At 26.9% G+C, this 24,871-nt stretch overlaps 1 protein-coding gene across 1 annotated transcript in view; it reads left to right on the forward strand.

Annotated features, from left to right (window-relative positions):
- Positions 1–683: 683 nt before the first annotated feature.
- LOC100201174 (dual specificity protein phosphatase CDC14A) overlaps positions 684–24,871 on the forward strand; it is a 65,574-nt gene continuing 41,386 nt past the window's right edge. Inside the window, exons 1-4 of the mRNA XM_065801691.1 lie at positions 684–856; positions 11,491–11,581; positions 18,147–18,222; positions 21,393–21,485. Of these exons, the coding sequence (XP_065657763.1) occupies positions 811–856; positions 11,491–11,581; positions 18,147–18,222; positions 21,393–21,485 (306 nt within the window). The 5' untranslated portion in view covers positions 684–810. The remainder of the gene's footprint in view (positions 857–11,490; positions 11,582–18,146; positions 18,223–21,392; positions 21,486–24,871) is intronic.

The following is a 24,871-nucleotide window of genomic DNA, read 5'->3' on the forward strand; positions in this document are numbered from 1 at the left end:
TTAAATTAACTTGTTTTGACTTTTGATGTTATTTTAGCATTGCTCAACTTTTTTGGAATTGTCTTTTAAAACGTTGGTCTTACAGTGCCAAATACCAAGCACTCGGTCAACTAAACACTTTGTAAGGTCTAATGTTTGGTACCGCATACCTAAAACACTTGATATACTTGACTTTTTTTATACTTTGGTATCAACATCCTCGCTCCCCACCACCACCACCAAAAATATCCGGATCCGTCACTGATATTGTTGAACTCATTTTAAAACGTTTATAAAATTAACTTAAAAATTTTGTCTCTTGTTTTTGGTTTTTTTTTTCTTGTGATTGTTTTTTCCCTATCTTTTCAATCTTTTAACCGTGAAATAAAATGTGTTTTTCAAACTGAGACGAACTTTTTTTTCACTATTTTTTGATTGGTTTGTAATGATAAATCTTTTGATTTAAATGAAAAATACAAAAAAATTCAATGACACTTTAGTGTCTTAAAAATAAAAAGTGGGTAATGTCTGGTCTAGCTGGTAACAATTTTTTTATCAAATTCTTTGTTCTTCCTTTTTATTTTATTTTAATCTTCTGAATCTTTTGATCTTAGCTACATGTGTTTTTCAAACTGAGAGCGAAATTTTTGGGCTGTCTTTTGATTGGTTTATAAGTATAAATCTTTTGATTTGAATGAAAAGATACAAAACTGAGATTTTCGTAAACACTGAATGTAAAATGGAGTAATGCGCAGTTCTAAACAGATTTTTTTGATACAGGATTTTAAATAAAATTAATTTTTATATTTCTTACATTATATTTCTTATAATATGAGCGAAGATCAAGATCTTTCCAATGCATGTGAATTTATCAAAGGTTTGTTTTAGGTTTTTTTATCCAATTTTTGGGTTCGTTTCTATCCTAAGCTGGATAAGTCGTTTTATATATTTAACAACTACAGGTATCCTTAATTAATTATGATTAGATACCTCTATACACAAAGCAAAGTTTTTTACGGTTTATTTTTTACTTTTTAAATGTAATTAAAAAAAAAAAAATTAAAAATAGAAGTTTCAAACTTACTTTGATTGGATTTGCAAGTACGTGATAATTCTTTAGTTAATAAATAGTATTTATTATCGATCTTAGAAATTTATTAATTAAGCTATTTAAAACTAGCTATATTTACAGCTAATATATATATATATATATATATATATATATATATATATATATATATATATATATATATATATATATATATATATATATATATATATATATATATATATTCATGTCCTCTGTCAAGTAATACCTTCTATGTGTAAAAAACAATTTCTTTCCTATAGAAGTTTAAACTGATTAACCTAAAGTAACTCAAAAAAAAAAAAAAAAAATTAACAGACAAAAGATGAGTTTTGCTTCACAAACATATTTTCATTAGTTTTTGATTATTTTTAAATTTTAATAGAATAAAACCTGCATAAGAGATATTACTGGATTTTTGCAACATCTTTTAATTGAAATATACTGCTAATACCCATACTTATAGTGTAAGCACATGTGACACTTTAAAAAAAAAGATGTACATTTACAAGTATATGTATATATATATACATATATAAATGTTTATATATATACATATATATGTATATGTATATATATATATGCAGCCCTCGAAATTAGGAAAAATAAAGTCGGCAATGATTTGCCGACCTTAATCTGTGTGAGTTCAGCATCAGGTCAGCAGAAAAAATGTAAAAGTTTTGATCATAAGACATAGAAACAAGGTCGGCAATTTTTTGCTCACCTCAAATGCTTCTAGGTCAGCATTGTGGAGTGCTGACCCTAATTCCGAGGGTTCTGTATGTATATATATACACACACACATATATACAGTACCATGAATAAGTTTTAGACCACTCTCTGGGGAGGCCAGGTCATCGATTCCAGTACTCCTTCCTCTGCCATTTCATTTAAATAATTTTTTGCCACTCGGGAACAATGTTTTGGGTCATTATTCTTAAAATTATGACCTATTAGTCTCATTCCGGATGATACAGCATGGTGCCTTAGGATATCCACATAACGTTCCCCGCTGAGTCGCCCCCCTATTTTGATCAAATCACATACTCCAGATGAAGATAAACAGCCCTAAACTTGTAAAGAGCTTCCTTTGTGTTCAATAGTAGGGTTTAAACACTCGGGCTGATAGGCTTCTTCAATTCTTTTTCAAACATATTGGCGTCCTTTTGTTCCAAAAACTTCAAATTTGAACTCACCGGTGTACAGAACGCGATTAAACATTTCCTGGGCCCGATCTTTGTGTTGTTTTGCATATTTAAGTCATTTTTCTTTATTGCCACACCATAATAATGGTTTTTGAATTGCAACTCACCCTCTTAATCCCGAGTAGGTGTCGTCGAATGAAAGAAGAACTGACATTTTCCCCAGTTGCTGTGTTAATATCTTTTGCCAGCTCGGTTGATGGTTTTTTTGTATTTCTTAAAGATAGGGTTTTTTGTATTTCTTAAAGATAGGGTTTTTAAATATTTATTGTCATCTTTTGTTAGCTTAGGAGGTCTACCACTTTTCTTTCTTTCTTCAAGGGAGCCAGTTTTTCTGACTTCTGTAACAGCATTCTTTGAATATCCCGTTTTGGATGTAGCTGTTATGACACATCGTTTTAATAAATAAACAAACAAATCCCTCATGTTTCCTCATCAATTTTGTTTATTTATTCAAAATAATTTATTCTTTCAACTTTTATATATATATTTATAATATATTATTTAACTTAAGTACGCTTTAAAAAAATTGCATAGGAAATAATTTATAAATACCTCTAATTATACAAGTAGTCTAAAACTTATTCACAGTACTGTATATACATATATATATATATATCTACGTATTTATAATGTGGTAGTGGTGTAATAGTAGAGCACTCGCTTCATAAGTGAGAGTTTCCAAGTTCGATCCCCACCACGTCCCTGGTAGTACCGCACTCAACTAGTTTATCCACGCAGCGGCCTTGTTTGTCAGCGTTCGTGTTTTGGAGATATAGAGCTGAGAGAGGTTATAACCACAATTAAGTAGCCTCCTCGTCTGTAGTGACCTTCACAGCCTTGAGGAGGTGAATCAACAAAAAAAATATATACATATATATATATATATATATATATATATATATATATATATATATATATATATATATATATATATATATATATAAATTAATAAAAACACTTATTTAATTTTCTTAAAAAAAATGTTTCTCCATCAGTAGGCTCATCAGTAGGCATGTCTAAATATCAAAAAATTCAAACTATAGAAAAAATGTTTTACAGGAAATAGGGAATTATTGTAAATAATGATGTAATAACTGTAGTTATTTTCCAACCATGAAGTTGCATCAACTACATTAAAAAATTATTTATGAAAAAAATTCTTTAGAATTAGGATACTTTTTGTCTGGTCATTTGTTTTTATAATTTTTTATTAGGTACTTATTTTCATGTCTGCATTTAGAAATTAATTCAGATTTTTTGTTAAGTAAATTTTTTTGATTGATTCAAATGAGTAATAATTTCAAATTTTTCTTGTAAACATAGTACACGGTTTGTACTGTACCTGGAAATCCTGGAAAACCTGAAAAATTAGTTTTGGCTAAATTCATGGAAAACCTGGAAAAGTCTGGGAATTTTTTTTTTAGTCATATAATCAGGGAACTCTCAAGGAATTCTGATAGGGAAGTTACTTGTTTTACAATTAAGCTGTTATGTTTTTGTTGATGCTACTCATTAATTTGTTTTGACAATTAAAAAATACTCCACAGTGTTTTATATGAAGGCTTTGTTTAAATGATTTAAAGGTCATTTAAATATAATATCAAAATTGTTTATTCCAAAGTTGGAATAAACGACTTTGAAACTTTGATATTTTCAATAACAATGGAATAAACAATAATATATTTATATTATGCAAAACAGTTTTGAATAAAGTAAAAAGTAACAGATTACTTTGTTTATTACTAACCATTATTTTCAATAAATACATTTTATTTAAATTATCTATGGTTTTTATTTTATCATTACAATAATAACAAATGTTTCTTTTTTTTAATTTATAAAAAAAAAACTTTCTATATTTATTTTTTTCATGATCTACATAAATCGAGTAAAACTATTTCAATAATTTATTTATAAAAAGCAGAGTAATTCCACGTCAAAACAACCAATTTTTTTTTAAAATGCAACCCTTGGATTTTTTAAATATTTTTACCATAGTTAGTACATTATAAAATAAGATAAATCCCAAAATTTCAAGGTCTAACTCCCAACGGTTCGTGAGTAATGGTTGTTTTAATTTTGGCTACTATTATTGTTTTGGTCATTTTCCGCCATTTTTAAATTTATATTTCTCCTTATAAAACCAAGTCTATAAACATTTGAGTTCTAAAAATAAGTGACTTAGTTAATTTCTAGGTGAGGAATTTGAATATATAAATAAAAAACTCATTTTATAATTTAAAAGTACCTAAATATCAATTATAAATGTTAAAATAATGGACACCTGCCCCAGTAAAATTTTTAGGTGTGCAGTAAATTTTTTAAGCCTAAAATTTCAAATTAGATCATTGTATGTTTGAAGAACATTGTGTGAAAAAATCATTTCTGCCAAATACATAGTTTAAAAATTAAATGAAAAATATTACAAAAAAAGCAAATATAGCATATTTCGCTTATCGTAGTATTCAAAATAAATAAAAATGATGCATACTTAAATTGATATACAATTTTTTATAATATATCCATTAAAAATTATTGATTTACAAATATATACTTATTAATTTTGTTAAAATCTTTTTTTGAAAGTTCGTATTTGTCTGATATTATTGTTGGTGCACTTATTAATGTTATTACATTAATAAGTGCACCAAAATGTTATTGGTGATTGGTATCCAACAATAATTATTCCTTTTCGGCCGGAAAAACTGTTCAGATGGACCGTGTGGATGCATAAACTTTATTTTTATATCATTATATTCTTCATCTTTTTCTTCAACTACTGCAATTCACCAAAACGAGTCATATGTACATGCGTAATATTTGTATTTCTGCATTAGCTCAAAATTTATTAAACTTAAATTTTGGTAATTTTTTAGTTATATTAATAGATTTTGGATTAATATTGTTACTAGTTTTTTTAAATAACAGATGCTTTCGAAACTGGTATGCAATGGTGAAATGCTCGACTTCCTGGTATTGTTTTTTCCTTCTCAAATCGTTTATTTTATGTAGCTCTAACATTAACCATAGTTCCTTTATCAATTTTAAAACACTTTATTGTGAGCGTTTTTTGAGTGCAAATTCAAACATTGTATCGATTGTTAGTATTTGATTTTTCTTTGGACGTTTTCTTGCTGTTGTTCGTTTTACTGTATCACCTATTGCATCACAAGAAGATTTGCCATGACTGATTGCAAAAAATATCCATTCAGCTTTCAATAAAAAATCTTCTGAGTGATGGCATAGATTTTGAAAACTTTTATACTGTCCTCCACATCCATCAGAAAAGTAATACAATTTGAAAATTAAAGAAGGGTTTCTTTGATATAATGACATAAAATATATTTGAAATCAAATTACCTTTCTTTTTTTTTTTTATGCACTTTATAAACATTACAACAATTGCCATTTTTCTTTTCAAATCTTTTTCCAAAGTAGTGAAAATGGTGATTACAAATGCTGAATAGTTCTTCACAAGCACGCAACTCAAATCTCCATAAAATGTTTTGACGAGTATCAGTGTCTAGGTCATGTAGTAAAAAATCTCTTTATTTCTAGAATATGAGGTTTTATGGCATTCTGACTTCAAAACTTTACCAATATCACATGAAATCATTTTGATAATGAATTAAAAAATGTTATACTTGCAAATTTAAAAATGCACAAGTATTAATTACATTATTTATGTAGAACTAATTGCAACATTTAAATTAGATGAATATGTCTGAATTCAGCAATTAAACTTTGATAATTGGAAAAGAAAGGAACCAAGGAACAAAAAGGAAACAAAAAATACATTAAAAAAACTTTCATAACTTAAGAACCACTTAGATTTAGATTTAGGTAGGAATTATCATTTTTTCCTAAAGTACTTTAGCAAAAATTGAAAAAAAAATCAGAGAATTTAGGGTTGTATGGCCTGGTTGTTTGAAATGGAATTACTCTTAGGAAAAGAAAATAAAAATTGCACGTTTAATTCGGGAGCGGATCCATGATTTTTTGACAAAATTTTAAAAATTTGTACAATTTTTAGTCTTATTAAAGTAAGTAATTGTTCTGTTTGGAAAAATCAATTCCCTTCACGTTTGGGCGGATGATTTCTACTTTTTAGGGTATTTTTGTTCCCAGGCTATTCGCAGCGCAATTTTTTGCAAAACATCCTTAAATGACATAGGTATGAACATTCAAAGGTTTGGAGTATAGAACTTAGCTGGAAGTTGTTTAACTCAAACACCAAAAAATCGTTGTCCGCCCCAGCAATTATATATACATTTTAGTACAAAAGTAAAATAATTACAAAACTATGTATTTGGCATAAATGATTTTTTCACACAATGTTCTTCAAACATACAATGACCTAATTTGAAATTTTAGGCCTAAAAAATTTAACGCACACCTAAAAATTTTACAGTGGCAGGTGTCCATTATTTTAACATTTATAATTGATATTTAGGTACTTTTTAATTATAAAATGAGTTTTTTTATTTATATTTTTAAATTCCTCACCTTGAGATTAACTAAGTCACTTATTTTTAGAATTCACACGTTTAAAGGCTTGGTTTTATAAAGAGAAATGTAAAATTAAAAATGGCGGAAAATGACCAAATCAATAATAGTAGCTAAAATTAGAACAACCATTACTCAGGAACCGTTGGGAGTTAAACCTTGAAATTTTGGGATTTATCTTATTTTATAATGTAATAACTATGGTAAAAATATGAAAAAAATCCAAAGACATAGGGTTGCATGGCCTGGTTGTTTTGACATGGAATTACTCAGCAGCAACTTTAAATGGTACCTACCTAATACCTGGCAAGCATGTTTGAACCATTTCTGAAGGTCTATCAGACAGATGCTCTAATGTCTTTGCTTGTGTATATTTATGATACTTTACAGAAATGGTGATCTTTTGCAGTTGATTAAAAGTATTCCTAGGATGTTCATTAAATCTAAAACTATTGAGACTTTGAAAACTCATAATTTTGCACCAAAATTAATCTGCAAAATAAAGAGAACTATTTGAAACCCAGTAAAATTGGTGTTGGATTTGCTGCTGAATTATCACTGTCAAAGCTCAGAACGAATGATGCAGTTATTTTGAAGGATATTGAAGAGTTTAAAATTCAATGCATGCATATTTTCATTACACCTGAAAAAAATATTAAATAAAAATAATGTCAAATAAAAACATTGCTGCATCATCTTATCTCAACTAAAATATTAACTGCTTCTTATTCTGACAAAGTTATCAACAAGTTTATGTTATCAAAATTTGCAATGAATTGTGGGATGCTTTCATTAGATTTAATGAATTGTGGGATGAATTTCATTAGCTATGATCAAAAGAATAAACACCCTGATGATTTTTACTTCAAAGACTTTAAAAAAGTATCCAGAGTTTATGTTATCCAAAATTATATATCCAATATATTATTTAAAAAAGTTTATGTTATCAAAATTTGCAATGAATTGTGGGATGCTTGGCTTTTATTAGCTATGATCAAAAGAATAAACACCTTGATGATTTTTACTTCAAAGGCATTGACATTAAAAAAGTATCCAGAGTTGTCATCTGTCATTAGATTGGTTCTGACTCTGAATCATAGACAGGCATCAATTTAACAGGGTTTAGTGTCAAGGATTTTGTTACTGATAATATATCAACAGATGGCATTGTTAGGCTGCGCTTTGTGCGTGATTTCAAAACTTACCAACAAAAAAAACCAACTCATGCTTGAGGATGAGAATTAAAGAATAAAAAACATTCAATGCTAGATCAGAAAGCCATTATTTTGTCTAAAATTAAAGAGCTAAATTGAAGTTAGAAATTTTTGTCATAAGTGTGGAACAAGCAGAAAAAGAAAATATATCATAGATATATTGTTTTCTTTTTCAGTAGAGCGCTTGCCTCATAAGCGAGGCATTCCGAGTTTTATTTCCACCAAGCCCCTCGTAGTACTGCACTTAACTTGTTTCTCCCTGTAGCTACTTTTTTTGTCAAGGTTTGTGTCTCGGAGTTATAGAGTTGAGAGAGGGTTGTAATCACAACTGAAATAAGCCTCCTCGACTGTAGTGGCCTTCATAACCTTGCGGAGATGAATTAAAATATATTTTATATATATGTAATGTATAGGTTGCAGAGAACATTATTAATATTGGAGGAAAAGAGAAAATGAGTTAACAGTTGTTGCATTTTGACAATTTGTTTATTGATATAAAATATTATTTATGTTGATGTTTATTCAAATATGGCTAGTTGAAAAAACAACAACAAGTTTGAATGATGAACAAAACAAAAAAGATCAAAAGTTTTCCTTGCAGAGCCTTAAGTTGAATAAAAAATGGAATTAGCTAATAAAGTTCAATAAAAATTATATCGTAAAAGTGCATAAGATCTCCTACATATATTTTTTAAATCAACTTAGCGTTGCGTAATTTATGAACAATCCCTTAAATGTTCTTTGTATTTAATGGATCACATATGATGAAGCAGACCTTTTTTTATTATTTTCTTTAAAAGGTTTATGTCAAAAGTAATTTAAAAACTTGTCAATGTTTATTATATCCATTATGATTTTTGTATAGCAATTTTAAACAATTTTAACTAGAAAATTGCTTTGCACAATGACCTTCCTAAACAGACAATGCATTTTACTTATTATATTTGTTTGTTTTTGTTTATTCGATTTTAGCTCATTGATTCCTTGTCAGTTTCTGTTTCTAGGCCCTGTTTTAGTTTGTTTAAACAACATCTGTTTAAACCTCTGTATTTTCAGTTGATGATGTTTTTAATTAAAAGAACTAGATCGTGTGGAATTTAATAGGTTAGTCTGGCTATCTATGCTCAAAATATTTTGCAATGTTTATAAGCTATGTTTTGTTATACTGTGCTATTTTTATCTGAAGATATTGTTGGATTAGCAAGGTTACAACTACAAATAGTGATAACAAACGACTTACTCAAAGTAGTCTCTGTTATAGACCAACTATTGGAAACTTTGTTTTTCTTGAAAGATATTTGTGTTTTTATACAACTTTATAATTACATAAATATTTCAGTTAATTTTTGTTTCAGCAAAGGATGATTATTAAAATATTTTATGTGCATAATTTTTAGATTTTCTTGAAGATCATCTGAAACTTACGTTTTTTAAAACCTATATTTTTCTTAGTGTTTATGACTATGGAGTCATCCTTAATAATAAGATCCATTCTAACATTTATAATAAGATCCATACTAATATCCAACTTAACTAATAGCTAAATTTTATAAGTTTTGTCATTCGAAGCATGTACAATTTTAGCATTTCCATTACAGTAGATAGTAATTTTAAACATTTTATAAAAATCATTGCAAATGTTGAAAATGGTCAGGGAAATTTGTCTGATTTTTCATATAAATAATTGGCTACGAACCCTGTACTATACATTTTCTGGAAATGTTATTATACGCAGGCGCAGTTTTTAGAATAGACCAGTTTAATTTAAAATTAATATTTTTTTCTTTTTGTTGCCAAATATATTTTGACAGCATAGTCTCTTTTGAACATTTTTTGTTTAAAAGATTGTTTATGGTTGGCATAACATTTTTTCCATTTGCCCTCGGTTAAGTCAGTATATTGTTTATTAGGGTTGTTTTGCATTTGTAAATAATATTTTTTGATAAGCATTTGCCATCCATAGGGCATTTAAATTTTGGCTTGCATTTAAAATTTTCAGTACTTTTTTTCTTTTAGAAATTCATTTTTTTTAATGCATAATTATGGCCTTTTATGATTCTTTCAATATTTTTTGTACAGCTATAGCTTACTTTAATAGTGTTTCTGTTAAAAATTTTGTGCAATTTATTAGAGGGAGGAAAATGTTTGTCTATTAATTTTGAAAACACTTGTGCAATATTTGTTGAAACATTTTTGCTGTATGGAGGGTTGAACCAAATTATATTTCTATTTTGCTTTTTTGCAATTTTTGTTTCAAATTTTAGCTTGAAATTTTTAAATAAGCCATTATTTTGCATTGATTAAGACACAAGTATAAACTTCAATTTAATAAATTATTTTTTTATCTCTTACCTCTCTTAACATATATTTTATCCATTGCAAAGTTTGTATCTGCTATCTTTTAAAGGTGCCATTTTCTTATTCCTTATTTTCTACGCCAATAAATCTCTTATTTAATCTTGTATGGAATGCTGTAATCATATTTTGGCTAATTCTTCTAATGAGGCCCTTTTAGATCAGGTTCAAAATACATGTTTTTTTTTTTAATTTTATGTTAATTCACCTCCCCAATGCTGAGAAGGCCGCTACTTTTGAGGAGGCTACTTTAGTTGTGGTTACAACCCTCAACTCATTAACTCTGAAACACCAATCTTGACAAACAAGGCCACAGCGTGGTGAAACAAGTTGATCACATTACTGCCAGAGACATGGTGGAGATTATTCTCTGAACTTCTCTCTTATGAGGCAAGCGCTCTACCACTACACTACTACCATCTATATAGTTGAACCTGCTCTATCTGCCAAGCTTGAGTCTCTTGCATTTTTTTTTCTTTTTTACAAAAGTTAACATGGTTGCTGCTCAAGCTAGCTACCATTACTTGTTCCATCAACCAAACTTTAATCTTGCATGACTTGTTGTTCAGCAAGTTGCATTTTTTTCAAAAACACATAGAAACAGTTACATAACATTAATTCTCTTTTGTTTTTATGTCTCAAAGTTCTCTTTTGCCTTAATGCTTTCCTAACTCATACAGTTTATAGTTTTTTTTCTCCCAATAAAACTCATACAGTTTATAGTTTTTTATCTCCCAATAAAAAAAAAAAAAAGAGTAACCTCCTCGACTAGTAGTAATGTCCTCCACTAGAGAACTATAAAATTGCATCGTCTTTTTAACTGTAGTGGTCCCTCTGGGGGTGGTGAATGTATTTAAAAAAAGAAACATGGGTAGTTTTTAATACCCTAAATGATTATCTTTGCATACAAGGACTTCTGTAAAGCATTAGCCCCTAAGTAAAGAAGGTCTTATTTCTGAGTTGGCTTCTCCTAGCTTATGCTCAAAACAGGGATTCCTAAAAAGCAGAACATTCATTAAAGAACAGAATATTGTACACATTCTTTCTAAATATTACTTTAAATAAAAATGTTTAGAATATTCAAAATACATGCTAAATATTCTTTTCTCGTGTTTTTGTTTAACTTTATTAAATTTTTTTTTAGAACGACTCTACTTTGTTGCACTAAGGAACAAACCCAGAGAAACTTCTTTGCTTCATTATTTTTGTATTGATGACGAATTAATATATGAAAAGTAAGTAATTCAAATAATTAATTTAATGAAATAAAAGATAATAAATGACACCATCAGATTTATTTTTTTAAAGTTTTCTATATGAATAATAAAAAAGTTTATTATTTTAATGAGTTCATTTCTATATAGAATATAAAGTACGAAAAAAATTAATTTTTGTGTTTGATAAACAGGATGTTATAAGGAATAAAAAGGCTCTTGTTCTTTGAGATAAATGGTTAAAAATATATATTTGTAGCATTTTGTACTTCAAACTCATCCTTTAAAATAAATTTCTAAAGGATGAAGTATTAAATGTACTGTAAATAATTAAGTTAATAGTTAAAAGGAACTGGAGAGTTCCTTTTAACTACTAACTTAATTAAAAACTTTAGTGATATTATTGAATTTATTTATGACCTCTAATTAAGATATACAAATGTAGATATTCCATCATTTTTCAAAAGTATGTCAACCTGATACTCAAAATAAACAAAAAATTTTAAAAATTTTAAAAATAGTAATCACATTTTTTAAAAACAAAATTAAAAAAATTTATTAATAAAAACTGTAATCAATTAATAATTGTAATTAAGTTATTTTAAAAGTATCAAAAAACAATAGTTTTTATGCAATTAATCTAAAATATTTTTTTTTTTTATAAAATGATTATTATTTTTGAAATTTTTATATAATTTTGCTTCATTTGAGACCTAACATGGCATACTTTTTAAAAACTTTTTTTTTATTTGGAACCAATCAAATCTTTTTAAGCCATGTACATTATTTATTGATGGAATATTCCAAAGATTTTTTGCACACATCAATAGGATCATAATTAGTGGGTATCCCAAGAATTAACTGAAAAAAAGTTTTTTGAGAACCAGTTTAATACACATTAGTAATTGCACCTTAATACAATTGGTCATTGGTAAGTGTAGTTTTCTGTTTAGTCAGTGCTTTCGCGCTCAAACCTTTTTGTGCTTGAATGCCACATATGCAAATACTTTGGTGAGTGTTTAAATAAATGCTTACCAAAAATATACAAGCATTTTTTTAAATTGCAACATCTTTTTTGTTAATCAAATACTTTGATGAAATATCATAACACTTTTAAGTACAAATTATTTTATTTAGAATGAAACATTCATTTTGCTATTTTTGTAATAATTTTTACAATTTAGCATTTAAATGAAATGTTTATTTGCCATTTTTATTTTTATTTCTTTGTTTAGAATTTAGATAAAACGCTTTTTTACCGTTTTTATTTTAATTAGAATATTTCTAAAGTGTTTTTTTGTTGTAGTTTTTTAAATTTAAATAGCAAATAAAAATGAATTTTTATAGTTGCGTACGTTAGCCTAATAATAGCCATCTGGCCAGCTTTTTTGTACAATGGTAATACGTTTTAAACAGAGAAGACTGGTGTAGATCAGCTTATAGATATTAGGTGATGAATTGGAATATGTTCATTAAAAGCAATGATACACTATAAGGAAATGAAACAAGCTTTGTTTTCTAAATCTATCGATATCCAGCAACTGTTTTTATGGCTTTGATAGAACCAACACAATGAGTAGTGTACAATTGTTTAGAAACTAGGGTGAAAAATATTTCTCTTCATTCAAAGTATATTAACTGCAGATATCAATGTTTGAGGCTACAAATAAGTTTCTGTTTTTTTTTGTTTGTTTGTTTTTGTTTAAAATATGGCTTTATTTCAATTACAAAATAAGTTGATACATTATTCAAAGTATTGCCCATCTGAAGCTATAACATTTCTTCATAATCTTCCAAATAATTAATAGATTAAATTACCAAATAAATGGGAAAATTGAATAATATATTTAACAGGCATTGTTTAATGGCATTGCATTTTTAGAATGTTCTTCATTACTCTATAAACTATTTAAAAAGTTGATTTAAAAAAATTCTTAAATTTGCTAGAACTCCTCCGTCGTGCAGTCTTCTTACTGTTATTAGCAAAGTCTTTGAAAATTTAACAAACTTCTAATACCTCTACTTAGTAGTCTAACAACTTACTAACTGATGAGCGATGCAAATTTTGATCTTCTCGATCTATTTCTGACTTGTTGACAGTTTTAACAGAAAGATTCTATAAAGTTTGGCATGCTGGTCTTCTCTATAAATTGCTTCAAATGCTGTATTTTGCAAAGTTTTTATATTGTTGAATCACTCCTTTCCGTTATTTTAATTATTTCTTTCTATTATTTTTTGTCTCAGATTTTTAAAATGATCTCTCTACTGTGGCAACTTGAGTTTACAGTGACTGGTGAGTTATAGCTCAAACAAAAATTGTTTAATGCTAATTGCAGTGTTGTTAATATTCTATATTGATTGATAAATGACATCACTCTTACTGAATCCTCAACTCAGTCTTCTTGGGTTATCATTTGGTACTGACCTCTCTTGGAAACTATTTATACAATTGATTGGAAAGTCAGCATCTGTTAAGTTTACCTTTCATTATTCTTGATTCTGTTTTCTACCTTTATAAATATCTTATTTGACCTTGTATGGAATACTATTGCTGTTAATAGGCTTGTTTATCTAATAAAGCACTCACCCTTTTAGACAAAGTTTAGAAACACATTGTAAATGTTGTTGGACCTGCTCTAGCAGCCAATTTTAGTCTCTGTCCCAATTTCATAAGGTTGAATCTCTTTTTTTTTTCTTTATATACTTCTCAAGCAAGCTATCGTTTGTTTCATCAAATCAAACTCTTTGGTGACTTATTCTTGTCCTTGTCTCAATAAATATATTTTATTGGTGTTGCTTATGTTTATGCATTTGAGGTCATAGGTCATTCTGATTAGGTTCCATTTGATTATGGTAAAGTAGTTGGAAAAGTGTTTTTCCATTGTGATAATTCTCCTTTACACTTTGAAATAAACATTGAATGATCATCTTTTAGACCCAGGTATACTTCTGGTTCTTTGGTTAAAAATCTTATGCAGATTGGTCTCATTTATGACTATCTTTAGAGATCTCTATCCTACATCAGTTGAGATTTTTTGTAATATTTACGACATGGAGATTTTGAATACTTTTTGTTTGTTTTAAGGGTGTTAAATACCACAACCAACTATTTACAGCATTTTAAGCAAAAATTGATTTCTTTTTTTTTTTAAAGGAATCTTTTCAGTTTTAGCCAAGTTCAGGTGATTTCGGAAAGCTTAAGTTTACAACTACTTTAGTATCTTTTCAGTTAAAAGCACAAGACCAGGTGTTAGAGTTGGGTACAAAGTGACTGAGGCCCCGGTTAAAAATGGGACTTTTTACAAACCTGGATCCGGCAAAATTATTATAAGATTTAGCAAGGGTTGATAGCTGGGGCTAGCAAAAAGTTTATAATACTTCATATATTATATATTTATGCTTGCATTTACTATTTATTAAATACTGGCTTAAAAAAATATATATATTTTTTATTAATTCACTTTCAACAAGGTTGCAAGCAAACTTCTATTAAGTTATAAGTTACTAGAAAACAAATGGTTAAAAAACAAGGAAATGGTTCACTGAAGGCTTATAAACTTGTAGGTTGTATAAAACAAAGCATGAAGACAGGTGAGAGTTTTAAGGTTTTGTTGATGTGCAAAGAAAAAATCTAGATAAACAAAAAAATTTATAGCATGAAGGAAACAATACAGTAAAAAGATGCAACTTTGCTAAATGATAAGCCAAGCGAAAATGAGTTTTGGTTGATCGAACTAGAGATAATAACTTTTAACCATAATCATGGTTGATGCTCGTTTGAGCATCAACCATGATTATATTTGTAGAAAAGAGATGCAAACTTACAATGATGAGATAGTGTCTCAAACTTGGCAGATTAAACAGGACCAACTATGTTTATAGTGTGCTTTTGATGTTTGAAAGTGAGAGGATTGTTATTCTTCAATATAAGAATGTCAACAATATTGTACAATATTGTTATTTGCAGTAAATAACTGAGATTTTTGGAGTTAATATCCACAAGTCACTGCAATCCCTATTTGTTACAGAAGAGAGATCAGATTAAAAATCTGCTGCTTGTTCTAAGGGATCAAAAAGTAAAGACTTTTTGTCAAGACAAAAGTATAGAGCTGAGTTGTCAGCGAATGAGCCACTTTAGATGTAAGGTTGTCAGAAAAATTGTTATTGTAGATAAGAAACTCGAGCAGATAGGACCTTTTTTAAAGTTGCTGGAAGTCGAGGACTTCAAGAATGACCCGAAAACTGTGGAAAGAAATTAATAATTTCAAAAATAAAGAAACTAATCTTAGATAAAAAACTAATCGTAATATAATTAGAGAGGTCAGTGTATTTTCTAAAGTTTTTATTTAACACTTATTAATAGTTTAGTAAAAATTAAAGGGAGTTTTAAAGAACCCTTTTTTTGACTATGATTGAAAAAACCACAAGCCGTAGAACAGTTTAATTAAGAATTGACTTGAGCATCGGAAGCCGGAGTGATTTGATATCTAACGATGGGTTAATCTGTTTATCTTGAATGGTAGAAAGAGTATGGCCATTAGACTCAATTGTCAAATTAGAGGAAAAGTTCTTTGCAAATAGCTCGGCCTTATTCTGGGGAGAATTAATAAGATCAGAGGTATGAGTTAGAGATGGAATATTAGACTTTAGTTAATGACACTGTTGAAGATTTTCCAAAAGTCCCTAGAATCTAATATCTGAGATAAGACAAAATATTTAATAAACTGAGAATAATAGAGCTTAGCATCAGACAGGAACTTTTTCATTGACTTCTTGCAATAATAAAAAGACATTTGGATGACTTTTTATTATTGCATGGATTTTCTGGTTTGGCGCTAAACCATCCATTTGTTTTCAAGAGCAAATTTTTTATTGTAAAAAAGATTAAAAAATTAAATATGGTTTAATATATAGCAACTGCACAAGAAAGTGAAAAACTTGTTGTATCGAACAACATTTGTCTGAAAAGATTAAAGAGGCTTGTTTATCAGCATAGAGAGGTAGTAGCTTCAGGAGAAAATAGTAGAGATAGAAGTAAGAAAACTTGGAGAGATTGCATTACCTGCGGTATGTATGAGCTTTAGTTAAGGAAAGAAGATGCTCGATATATGTCAAGAGTTGTTTATATAAGAGAAACAGCATAAAAGGGGAAGGCTAAAGCTTCATTTAATGATGATGATGATGATGATGATGATGATGATGATGATGATGATGATGATGATGATGATGATGATCATGTTAATCATGGTAATCATTTTGATCATGATGATGTTTATATATAAATATACATGAGCATATATATATATATATATATATATATATATATATATATATATATATATATAAAGTATAACATGAATTTTTACTAGGGTTAAACTTACTAGGGTTGGATAGCATGCAGCAATTTTGTTGAATATTTAAAATTTTGTTGAATATTTTTGAATTTTGTTGAATTCGAATTAAAAGATTGGTTTCATAATTTCCAGCAGTTAATTTATGCAGAAATAAGATGTTAGAGTAAATCATTTATGCAGCCCTGCAATATTATAGATAAACTATTGTGGTAAATGTTTAGTGCATGTTTATATATTTATTAATTAGTGAAAGAATTTTTTAATTAAAAAGAAAAAAACTTTTAAGATGTAGACATAAAATGGGAAACACCCATATGTCTTCATCAAACACCATATGTCTTCATCAAACACCCATATGTCTTCATTAAACACCATATGTCTTCACAGGGTTCCCACTCCTCTTTAAAAACCTTAAATATCCTTAAAAAATAAAAACCTCCTTAAATGTTCTTAAATAACCTTTAAAAAAGTTAAAATCTGAATGCACTCCTTAATTTCTCCTTATTTTTTTGAATTTTTTTAATCGTTTAGGGAATTGATATAGTATAAATATAAATTCCCTAGATGATTAAAAAAATTCAAAAATATATATTTAATAAAAATATAGGTTTGAAAACTATCCTAGGATAGTTTGCAAACCTATAATTTTATTAAATATATATTTATATAAAGTAATATATTAATTTATAATAATTTCTCTGTTTATATATAAAATTTATTGAAAAAAATAAGATTCTGTTTTTAATATAATCGTTTTGTCCTTAATTCTCCTTATTTTTTCTTTCAAAAAATTGTTGTTCGCGACCGAATTTCCTTAAAAATTAGTAAAATATCTCCTTAAATCTCCTTAAAATTCTTACTTTTAGCCTCAGTTTTAATAGTGGGAACCTTGCTTCATCAAACACCATATGTCTTCATCAAACACCATATGTCTTCATCAAACACTATATGTCTTCATCAAACACCCATATGTCTTAATCAAACACCATATGTCTTCATCAAACACCATATGTCTTCATCAAACACCATATGTCTTCATCAAACACCATATGTCTTCATCAAACAAACCACTTATTTATTGAAAAAAAACTTATTTAACAAGTTTAAAAAAAGCACTCTCAAGACACACTTAAGAATAACAATTTTAAATATGTGTTCTTCATAACATTTTAAAGTATGACACTATATTTTGTTGTTTTTTAAGGAAACTCGAACAATCATCTTTTTTTTAGTTTTTATTCCGATTTTGGTCCTCTCAATATTTCAATGCTTTATCGTTATTGTGATAAAGTTAACAAGAAATTAAAGGTTAGTTATATATTTTTGAAAGTAATTTTGCCTGATAAAGTTCTGTATTACTTATTTAAATTATTTTTATTTTTATATATGCTCCAATTCTATTTTTTTAAATTATTTAGTGTTATAAATTTTTTTTGTTCACAAATCAAATTTACATGCGTGAGTCGGTCACCTCATGTTTGGTTAATGCCATTTGCAATTATTCATAGTCTGCATAATTTATCTATACCACTATTTGACACAATTTTACTCTTTGGATTTTAAGTGTTATATCTTATTTCTTCACATCTAAAGACTGTGGAAAAATGACATTGAGCACAAACTTTTATTTAATGACTACAGCATAAAGAACAAACTTTTATTCAATGACTACAGTATAAAGAATATTTATTTTTATTGAGACAACGACAAAAATTTTTTTACATTTTTGTTCATTCTGTCTAATAAGAAACAATGTTGTATTGAATAGACAAGGATAGTAAAACAATCACTCAATAAGAAATAATGTCATATTGAATAGACAATGACAATAAAACAATCGAAAACCTACAGAAATGAGTAGAATTTTTAGAACTGTGAGTATTGTAAATCACTTTTATGAAATAAGGGAACTATTTCATAAAAGTGTATACACATATACATAATGTAGTCCCTCATCATATTTTTTTTATGCAGTCCTTAATAATGACATTTAAAGTCCAATATATAAAATATTTATATTTGTATCAGGTTCAGGAATACTTTAGTTGTCTAAAAGTCTAGAAGTATGTAGTTTAAGAATATTCTAGAAGAATGCTCAGTATTCAATAATCGAAAACTTTCAAAAAAGTACAAATTTCAAAGTTTTACTGTCCCAGTTACAGAAACCTGACTTTACTTTGTAAAAAAATAGCTATTTTCTATTTGTTTTTGGTTAGGCAAGTTAGGAAAACACATTTTCAAACCAAGGACAAAAAAAAATGTTACATAGTGTTATCTGACTATTGACAAATTTTAGCTATCTATAATTAGTTGCAAAAATTTGCTATTGCTTGATTCTGTCCAATTGATTGAGTAATTATCAAAATGTTTATTATTATTATATATTAAAATAAACTATTAGCTGTTTAAAAAATATTTTTGAGTAACTATTTTATAAGAAAATTTATGTAAATGGTTTGTTCTGATTGGCTATAATTGGCCAGTGGTAATCAAAACTGAGTTTTCGATAAATTAAAAATAGTTTTAAATTAAATTTACTAAAAATGCTGTTTTTTTTTTTTTTTAAGTTTACATTTTTAAATATTTTATTATTATATGTAAAAAATGAAATATACGATTCCTAACCTCATCTAGCAGCTTTAAAACACCTACCCATCTCTTTATATACATACACAATCAAAGAAATTCTCTTCAGGGCTGTCCAAAAGAGATCTCTCATGGAGGTGGGGGGGGGGTGGAGGTATTGTGTGTATTTTTTGCCAACTAGAGACACAGCACAAAAAAAAGGTGCTCGATATTTGACATTTGCCAAATATACTTCAAAAGTTGCTAACTGAAATGGTAAATGTACAAATGTGCCAACTTAAATGCATATATAACAGCTTCTTTTTTTTGGGGGGGGGGGGGATGGAACACCCCTACACCCCCATCTCGGGGTGGCCCTGATTCTCTCTACGTCACATTGTAAGATTTATTTATGAAGAATAACTTAAAATTTTGGTGAGATGTGTCTTGAAAGTGTTGCAGTTGTTCTAAATTTAAATTTTTAATGCACTTTACAAGCTCTGAGAAGAAATGTTCTAATATGAAGAATGTTAAAATAAAGACAAGGATCATATAAATTAAAAATGAAAGGAAAAACACATTTCTACATTTTTGTTTTCAACAAAGATTTTTTATATATCAATTCAAAAAATTTAAGAATTTTTGATGAAAGTAAAAGTACTGACCAACACTCATTTGTGAATTGATCAACAAAAAACTTCAGCGATAATAAATGTAATTTATAATACAGCTTAAATTTCAAATTTACACTGTTAAAAGTTCAATTGTATCATTAGTGTACTTTAAAGTACTGTGTTGTACATAAATTTAATTTTAAACCGCATTAAAAATCATTTAAACTTAATATAACAAAAATTACTCATGAAATCTAAATTTGGTATTCGAAAAAGATTAAATTTCTTTATAATTTATTTCTTAAAACAATCTTATACTTAACATAGTCTTTTGTTTCTTTATCACAACTTTTTTTTTTTTTTTTTTTGTATTGAAATGTATTTAATGCAATATTTTTAAATAAAGGTTATAAATAAACCATAGATTTTATCAGTTACCAATAAGATATTTATAAACATAATTTATTTTCATAAATAAATTTGTTCAATATGTTAATAAATAATGTCAAAAGAACACAATACTGAACTAAAAGAAAACAAAAAATTTGTAAAAATCAAACAAACAATTCTCTCTTATTTAAAGAGAAAAAAATTTTTTATTTGGTTTTACATATTTTAATCTATGATAGAGAAATTTGTGTTTCACGTAATGAATTATTTAGCGGATGATAAAAAAATTTTTTTTTTTAAAATAGATATTGCAAAACTATTTTACATTCCTTTGAAACTAAATTTTACATTATACATTTTACTTAACTATTTTGCATTCCTTCAAAACTAAATTAAAATTTTTAGTTTTATAAATCATATTTAAATCTTTTAATATTTTTTAATTAAATTTTTAAATAAAAAAATATCTACATATATAAAATAATCAGTTTCTTTAACAAAAAAATTCACTGTTGTGGCTATATGCTTTTTTTACGACCTCTTATTTTCTGAATAAATGTCACATAAATGATATTAAAAAATAAATTAAGTGATATAAAATAAAAAAGTTTTTGCTTTATGTAAAACTGCTGAATGCGTATGCAAATCATCATTTCATACATAAAATTCGAGCTGGGTAACAAGGCCTGACTTTTTATAAAGATGCATAAATTTAAAAAATATAGATTAAAAAAAATTTGTCTACATTTAATTCCTTAGCTTCCTGAATGACCTGCTTGGTCATAATCTAGCCCTTTTTCTACAAACTACAAAATTGATAATTTGCAGAAAAGATGTTTTATTTATTTTACTACAATAGTTAATTATTTAATTAAACAGTTATTATTATATTTTTATATACCTTTTTAGAACACATCTCAATCAAGAAAAGTTGTTGTACACTATACATCATTTGATAATCGTAAACGAACTAATGCTGCATGTCTTATTGGTTGTTATGCTGTAAGATCATTTCCTAAAATATTATAGTTTTCATTATACCTAATTTGTTTTTTTCTTTGTTTAAAAGTTTTTTTTAATGATTATGCATTCAATACTTTTGCTTAAGACAAATCGGAGACTCCAAATACTCCTTTAGAACTTGTCTGTTAAAATCACAATTGTACTATACATATTTTAAATAAATTTTATGATTTTCGAAAAATAGATGGAGGTAATTGCACTTATAGCCCCCACTTTTAAACATGGGGTCCCATGCTGGAACCTTCTGCATGCCCCCTTCTAATGGTAGCGCAAACAAAAAATAAATTTTTTTTTCTTTGGCAAATAAAAAAAGGGAGAAAACCATTAAAAATTTTTTTTCTTATTTTTAAGTTTTCTCTTTTGAACTCCAGATTTATGTTTGTAATTTAAGCATGTTGTGTTTTAAATAATTGACAATCTGGTAAATCTTTCTTTTGAGACAGCATTTAAATCCTGAATAACAAATATAACTTTTAAGGAACAAAACTTTTTTCAGAACCATAGTATTTTCAAACTTTAAATACTATTTAAAAATTAACAAATAAATGTTAGAACTCAAATGATTTCGGAATTAATTATTTTTGATTCTAAATTAATTTTATAACAAAGTTAAATTAATGTAAATCAAATTATGTTTACCTATCTAATTACCAAGCAAAAACTGTGAGAAAAATGCGGGTAATGGTTTACGCAGTGGTCCAAAAATTCATACTTTTAAGAACCTAACTAAATACAAGTGTTAAGCTTTTGTGTGTATGTGTGTGTGTATTGATATATCTGCTGAGCCCCCTTCACCAATGCTAAAGTACCACCTGCCCCTCACCTTGTGAGGGACATAATTGCACTAGTATCGATATGAACTGCAAAGGTTTTACAAATGGGGAGTAAAAGACATTAGTTTCTATTGTCAGCTTTTCTGTGTTTATATTTATGTTTTGTTATTTATGACTTGTTGTTATTGAATTTGTTTTATAATTTTTTTAATTTGCTTTTTATAAGTTCTTAAAAAAAGATCCTTACAAACTCAATCATTTACTTTTTTTATCTGTTAAATATAAAAATTTTATTGGTTATTTTTGAGTGTGAGGTCATGTGATTTACTTAATTGTTTTTTTTCCTGTTTATTATATTTTTTGGTATTAATAATGTGTTTCTCCTACTTATAATAGTGTAACTTCTTTAGAATCATCAAAAATCTGGTCTTACTCCATTATAATAACTTATAATATGGTCTTACTTCATCATAATAACTTATAATATGGTCCAAATATGGTAAAATCATTAAACTCTTAAGTTTCAAACAAAAAAACACATTTTTAATTTTGCGGAATGAAAATTTCAAAACAATTTTGTACATTTATTCAAATGAATTTTACTTATTATTCTTAGCAGTTTTACTCCATTTTAATTTCTAGTAGCGTGTTCTTCCTCTTTTAAACTTTTAATGATTTTTTTAATAACAGGGATTAAGTGTAATTTATTAAGTGTAAATTAAGTGTTTTGAAATAATAGTAATAATAATATATTTAAATAAGTATTTTTAGATAACATGACAAATAATTAAAAAACAAACAAACAATACCAACAAATTTATGGTTTGTGAAATATAAACTTTAAGTAAAAAAAACATTTCATAGCAAGTAAGTTGATATCAAAATTGAGAAAAAGAGAAAGAAGGTTGCTTTCATTAAATTATGACATCTATGACAAATAGTATCTAAAAAGTAAATATTTGTAGCTGCTAAAGCGCGAATTAATTAATAAACGTGCAGCTCATCTTCAGTAAAAGATGTACTGTTTGCAGCTGTAGAAAAAAAATACTTGTCAATTCTATTCGTAAATGCATTAATCGTTATTGTTTTACAATAGTTTTTTTTTTAAGAATTTTTTTTTCTTGATTTCTTTAATAGTTTTTTTAATGTATTATTTATTATTATTTAATGTATTAAGTATTATTTTTTGTATTTTGTAACATATTAAAACATTAAATATACTAGAATTAAAATCTGTAAAATATTGATTATACTTGCTAGGGTGCATCGAACACCCCATACGTTCAAAAATTGATCTGTCCCTATTCTTAAAACTTTCTATTGGTTCTCACAAGACACTTTGTTAAATTTTTTTCAAAATTGAATGAGATTTAAGAGGGAAAAAGTTTTTCAAATATATGTCATGTTGGGTCTCAAAAGAAGCATTTTTTTATAAAGTTTTTTTTCTTCTGTTTAGGGTCTCATTGCAAGTTTCAGGCTTGAGGTGGCCCCCCTAAATCTCATTCAATTTTGAAAAAATTTAACAGAGTGTCTTGTGAGAACAAGACACTCTGTTAAATTTTTTTGTTAAATTTATTCTGAGAAATAGAAAGTTTTAAGAATAGGGACAGATCAATTTTTGAAAGTATGGGACGTTGGATGCACCCTAATACTTGCTATAAGAAGTTGTAAAACATTGAATATACTAGCATTAAGGTAAGCATAAATGTAGAAATAAATAACTAATTATCATCATCTCACAGAATTTAAGTACTATTATTGTTAATGTCATTAATTCTTGTAATTTTATAAAAGTTAGAACTTTAATAAAATAAAATTGTTAATTTTGATTCAAACTTAACTTTCTTTAACTTGCTTATGTTTATTTCTCTTGTTTACTTTATTGTTTATTTATGATTAAAAAAGTAAATTCAAGAAACTTACAAAATTAAACTTTTCACAAAAACCACTTTTCAGCAGTACACAATAATGTCATTATTAGCATGATTGAAGATTAAAGAAAAATGTTGATTGAACTTTTATAACAATCTCTATAAACTTCAATTCTATAGTTTGTTTAAAATACACAAAAAAGAAAAAAGAAAAAACATTGAATTCAAGATGCAAAAATTTAATTAATATAATAATCCAAATTTGTTTTTTTTTTGTATACAATATTTTTTTATAGTGTTGGAAAAAGTTACAAAACCATTATAAGGATAAACATAAACATAACGAATTAATATATAAATTTAAACAAAGCTAAATAAATTCAACTACTTATAATAATAAATATAATATCAGTTATATTAAATATTTATATTATAATATAATACAATCAGTTATTATATATTTATATGGATTACTTGACAGTTGTTTATTTCTCTAAAAATAATAAAACAAAAACAAAAAATCATGATGGTAGATGGTACAGTACTGCGTAAAATGCAGTTAAAAAAAATACTTTTCATAATATTTATTGTCAAAACTTTCATTATAAATGTGGGATTAAAAACAATTGCTACAAGTTGTCACTGTTGGTATCAACTTCTTAATAAAAAAGGTTCTTAGGATAAGCAATGAAAAATAGTTCAAATTCAAGGAATGTTTAAA

This window comes from Hydra vulgaris, chromosome 07, assembly GCF_038396675.1.
Source record: "Hydra vulgaris chromosome 07, alternate assembly HydraT2T_AEP".
Lineage (NCBI taxonomy): Eukaryota > Metazoa > Cnidaria > Hydrozoa > Anthoathecata > Hydridae > Hydra > Hydra vulgaris.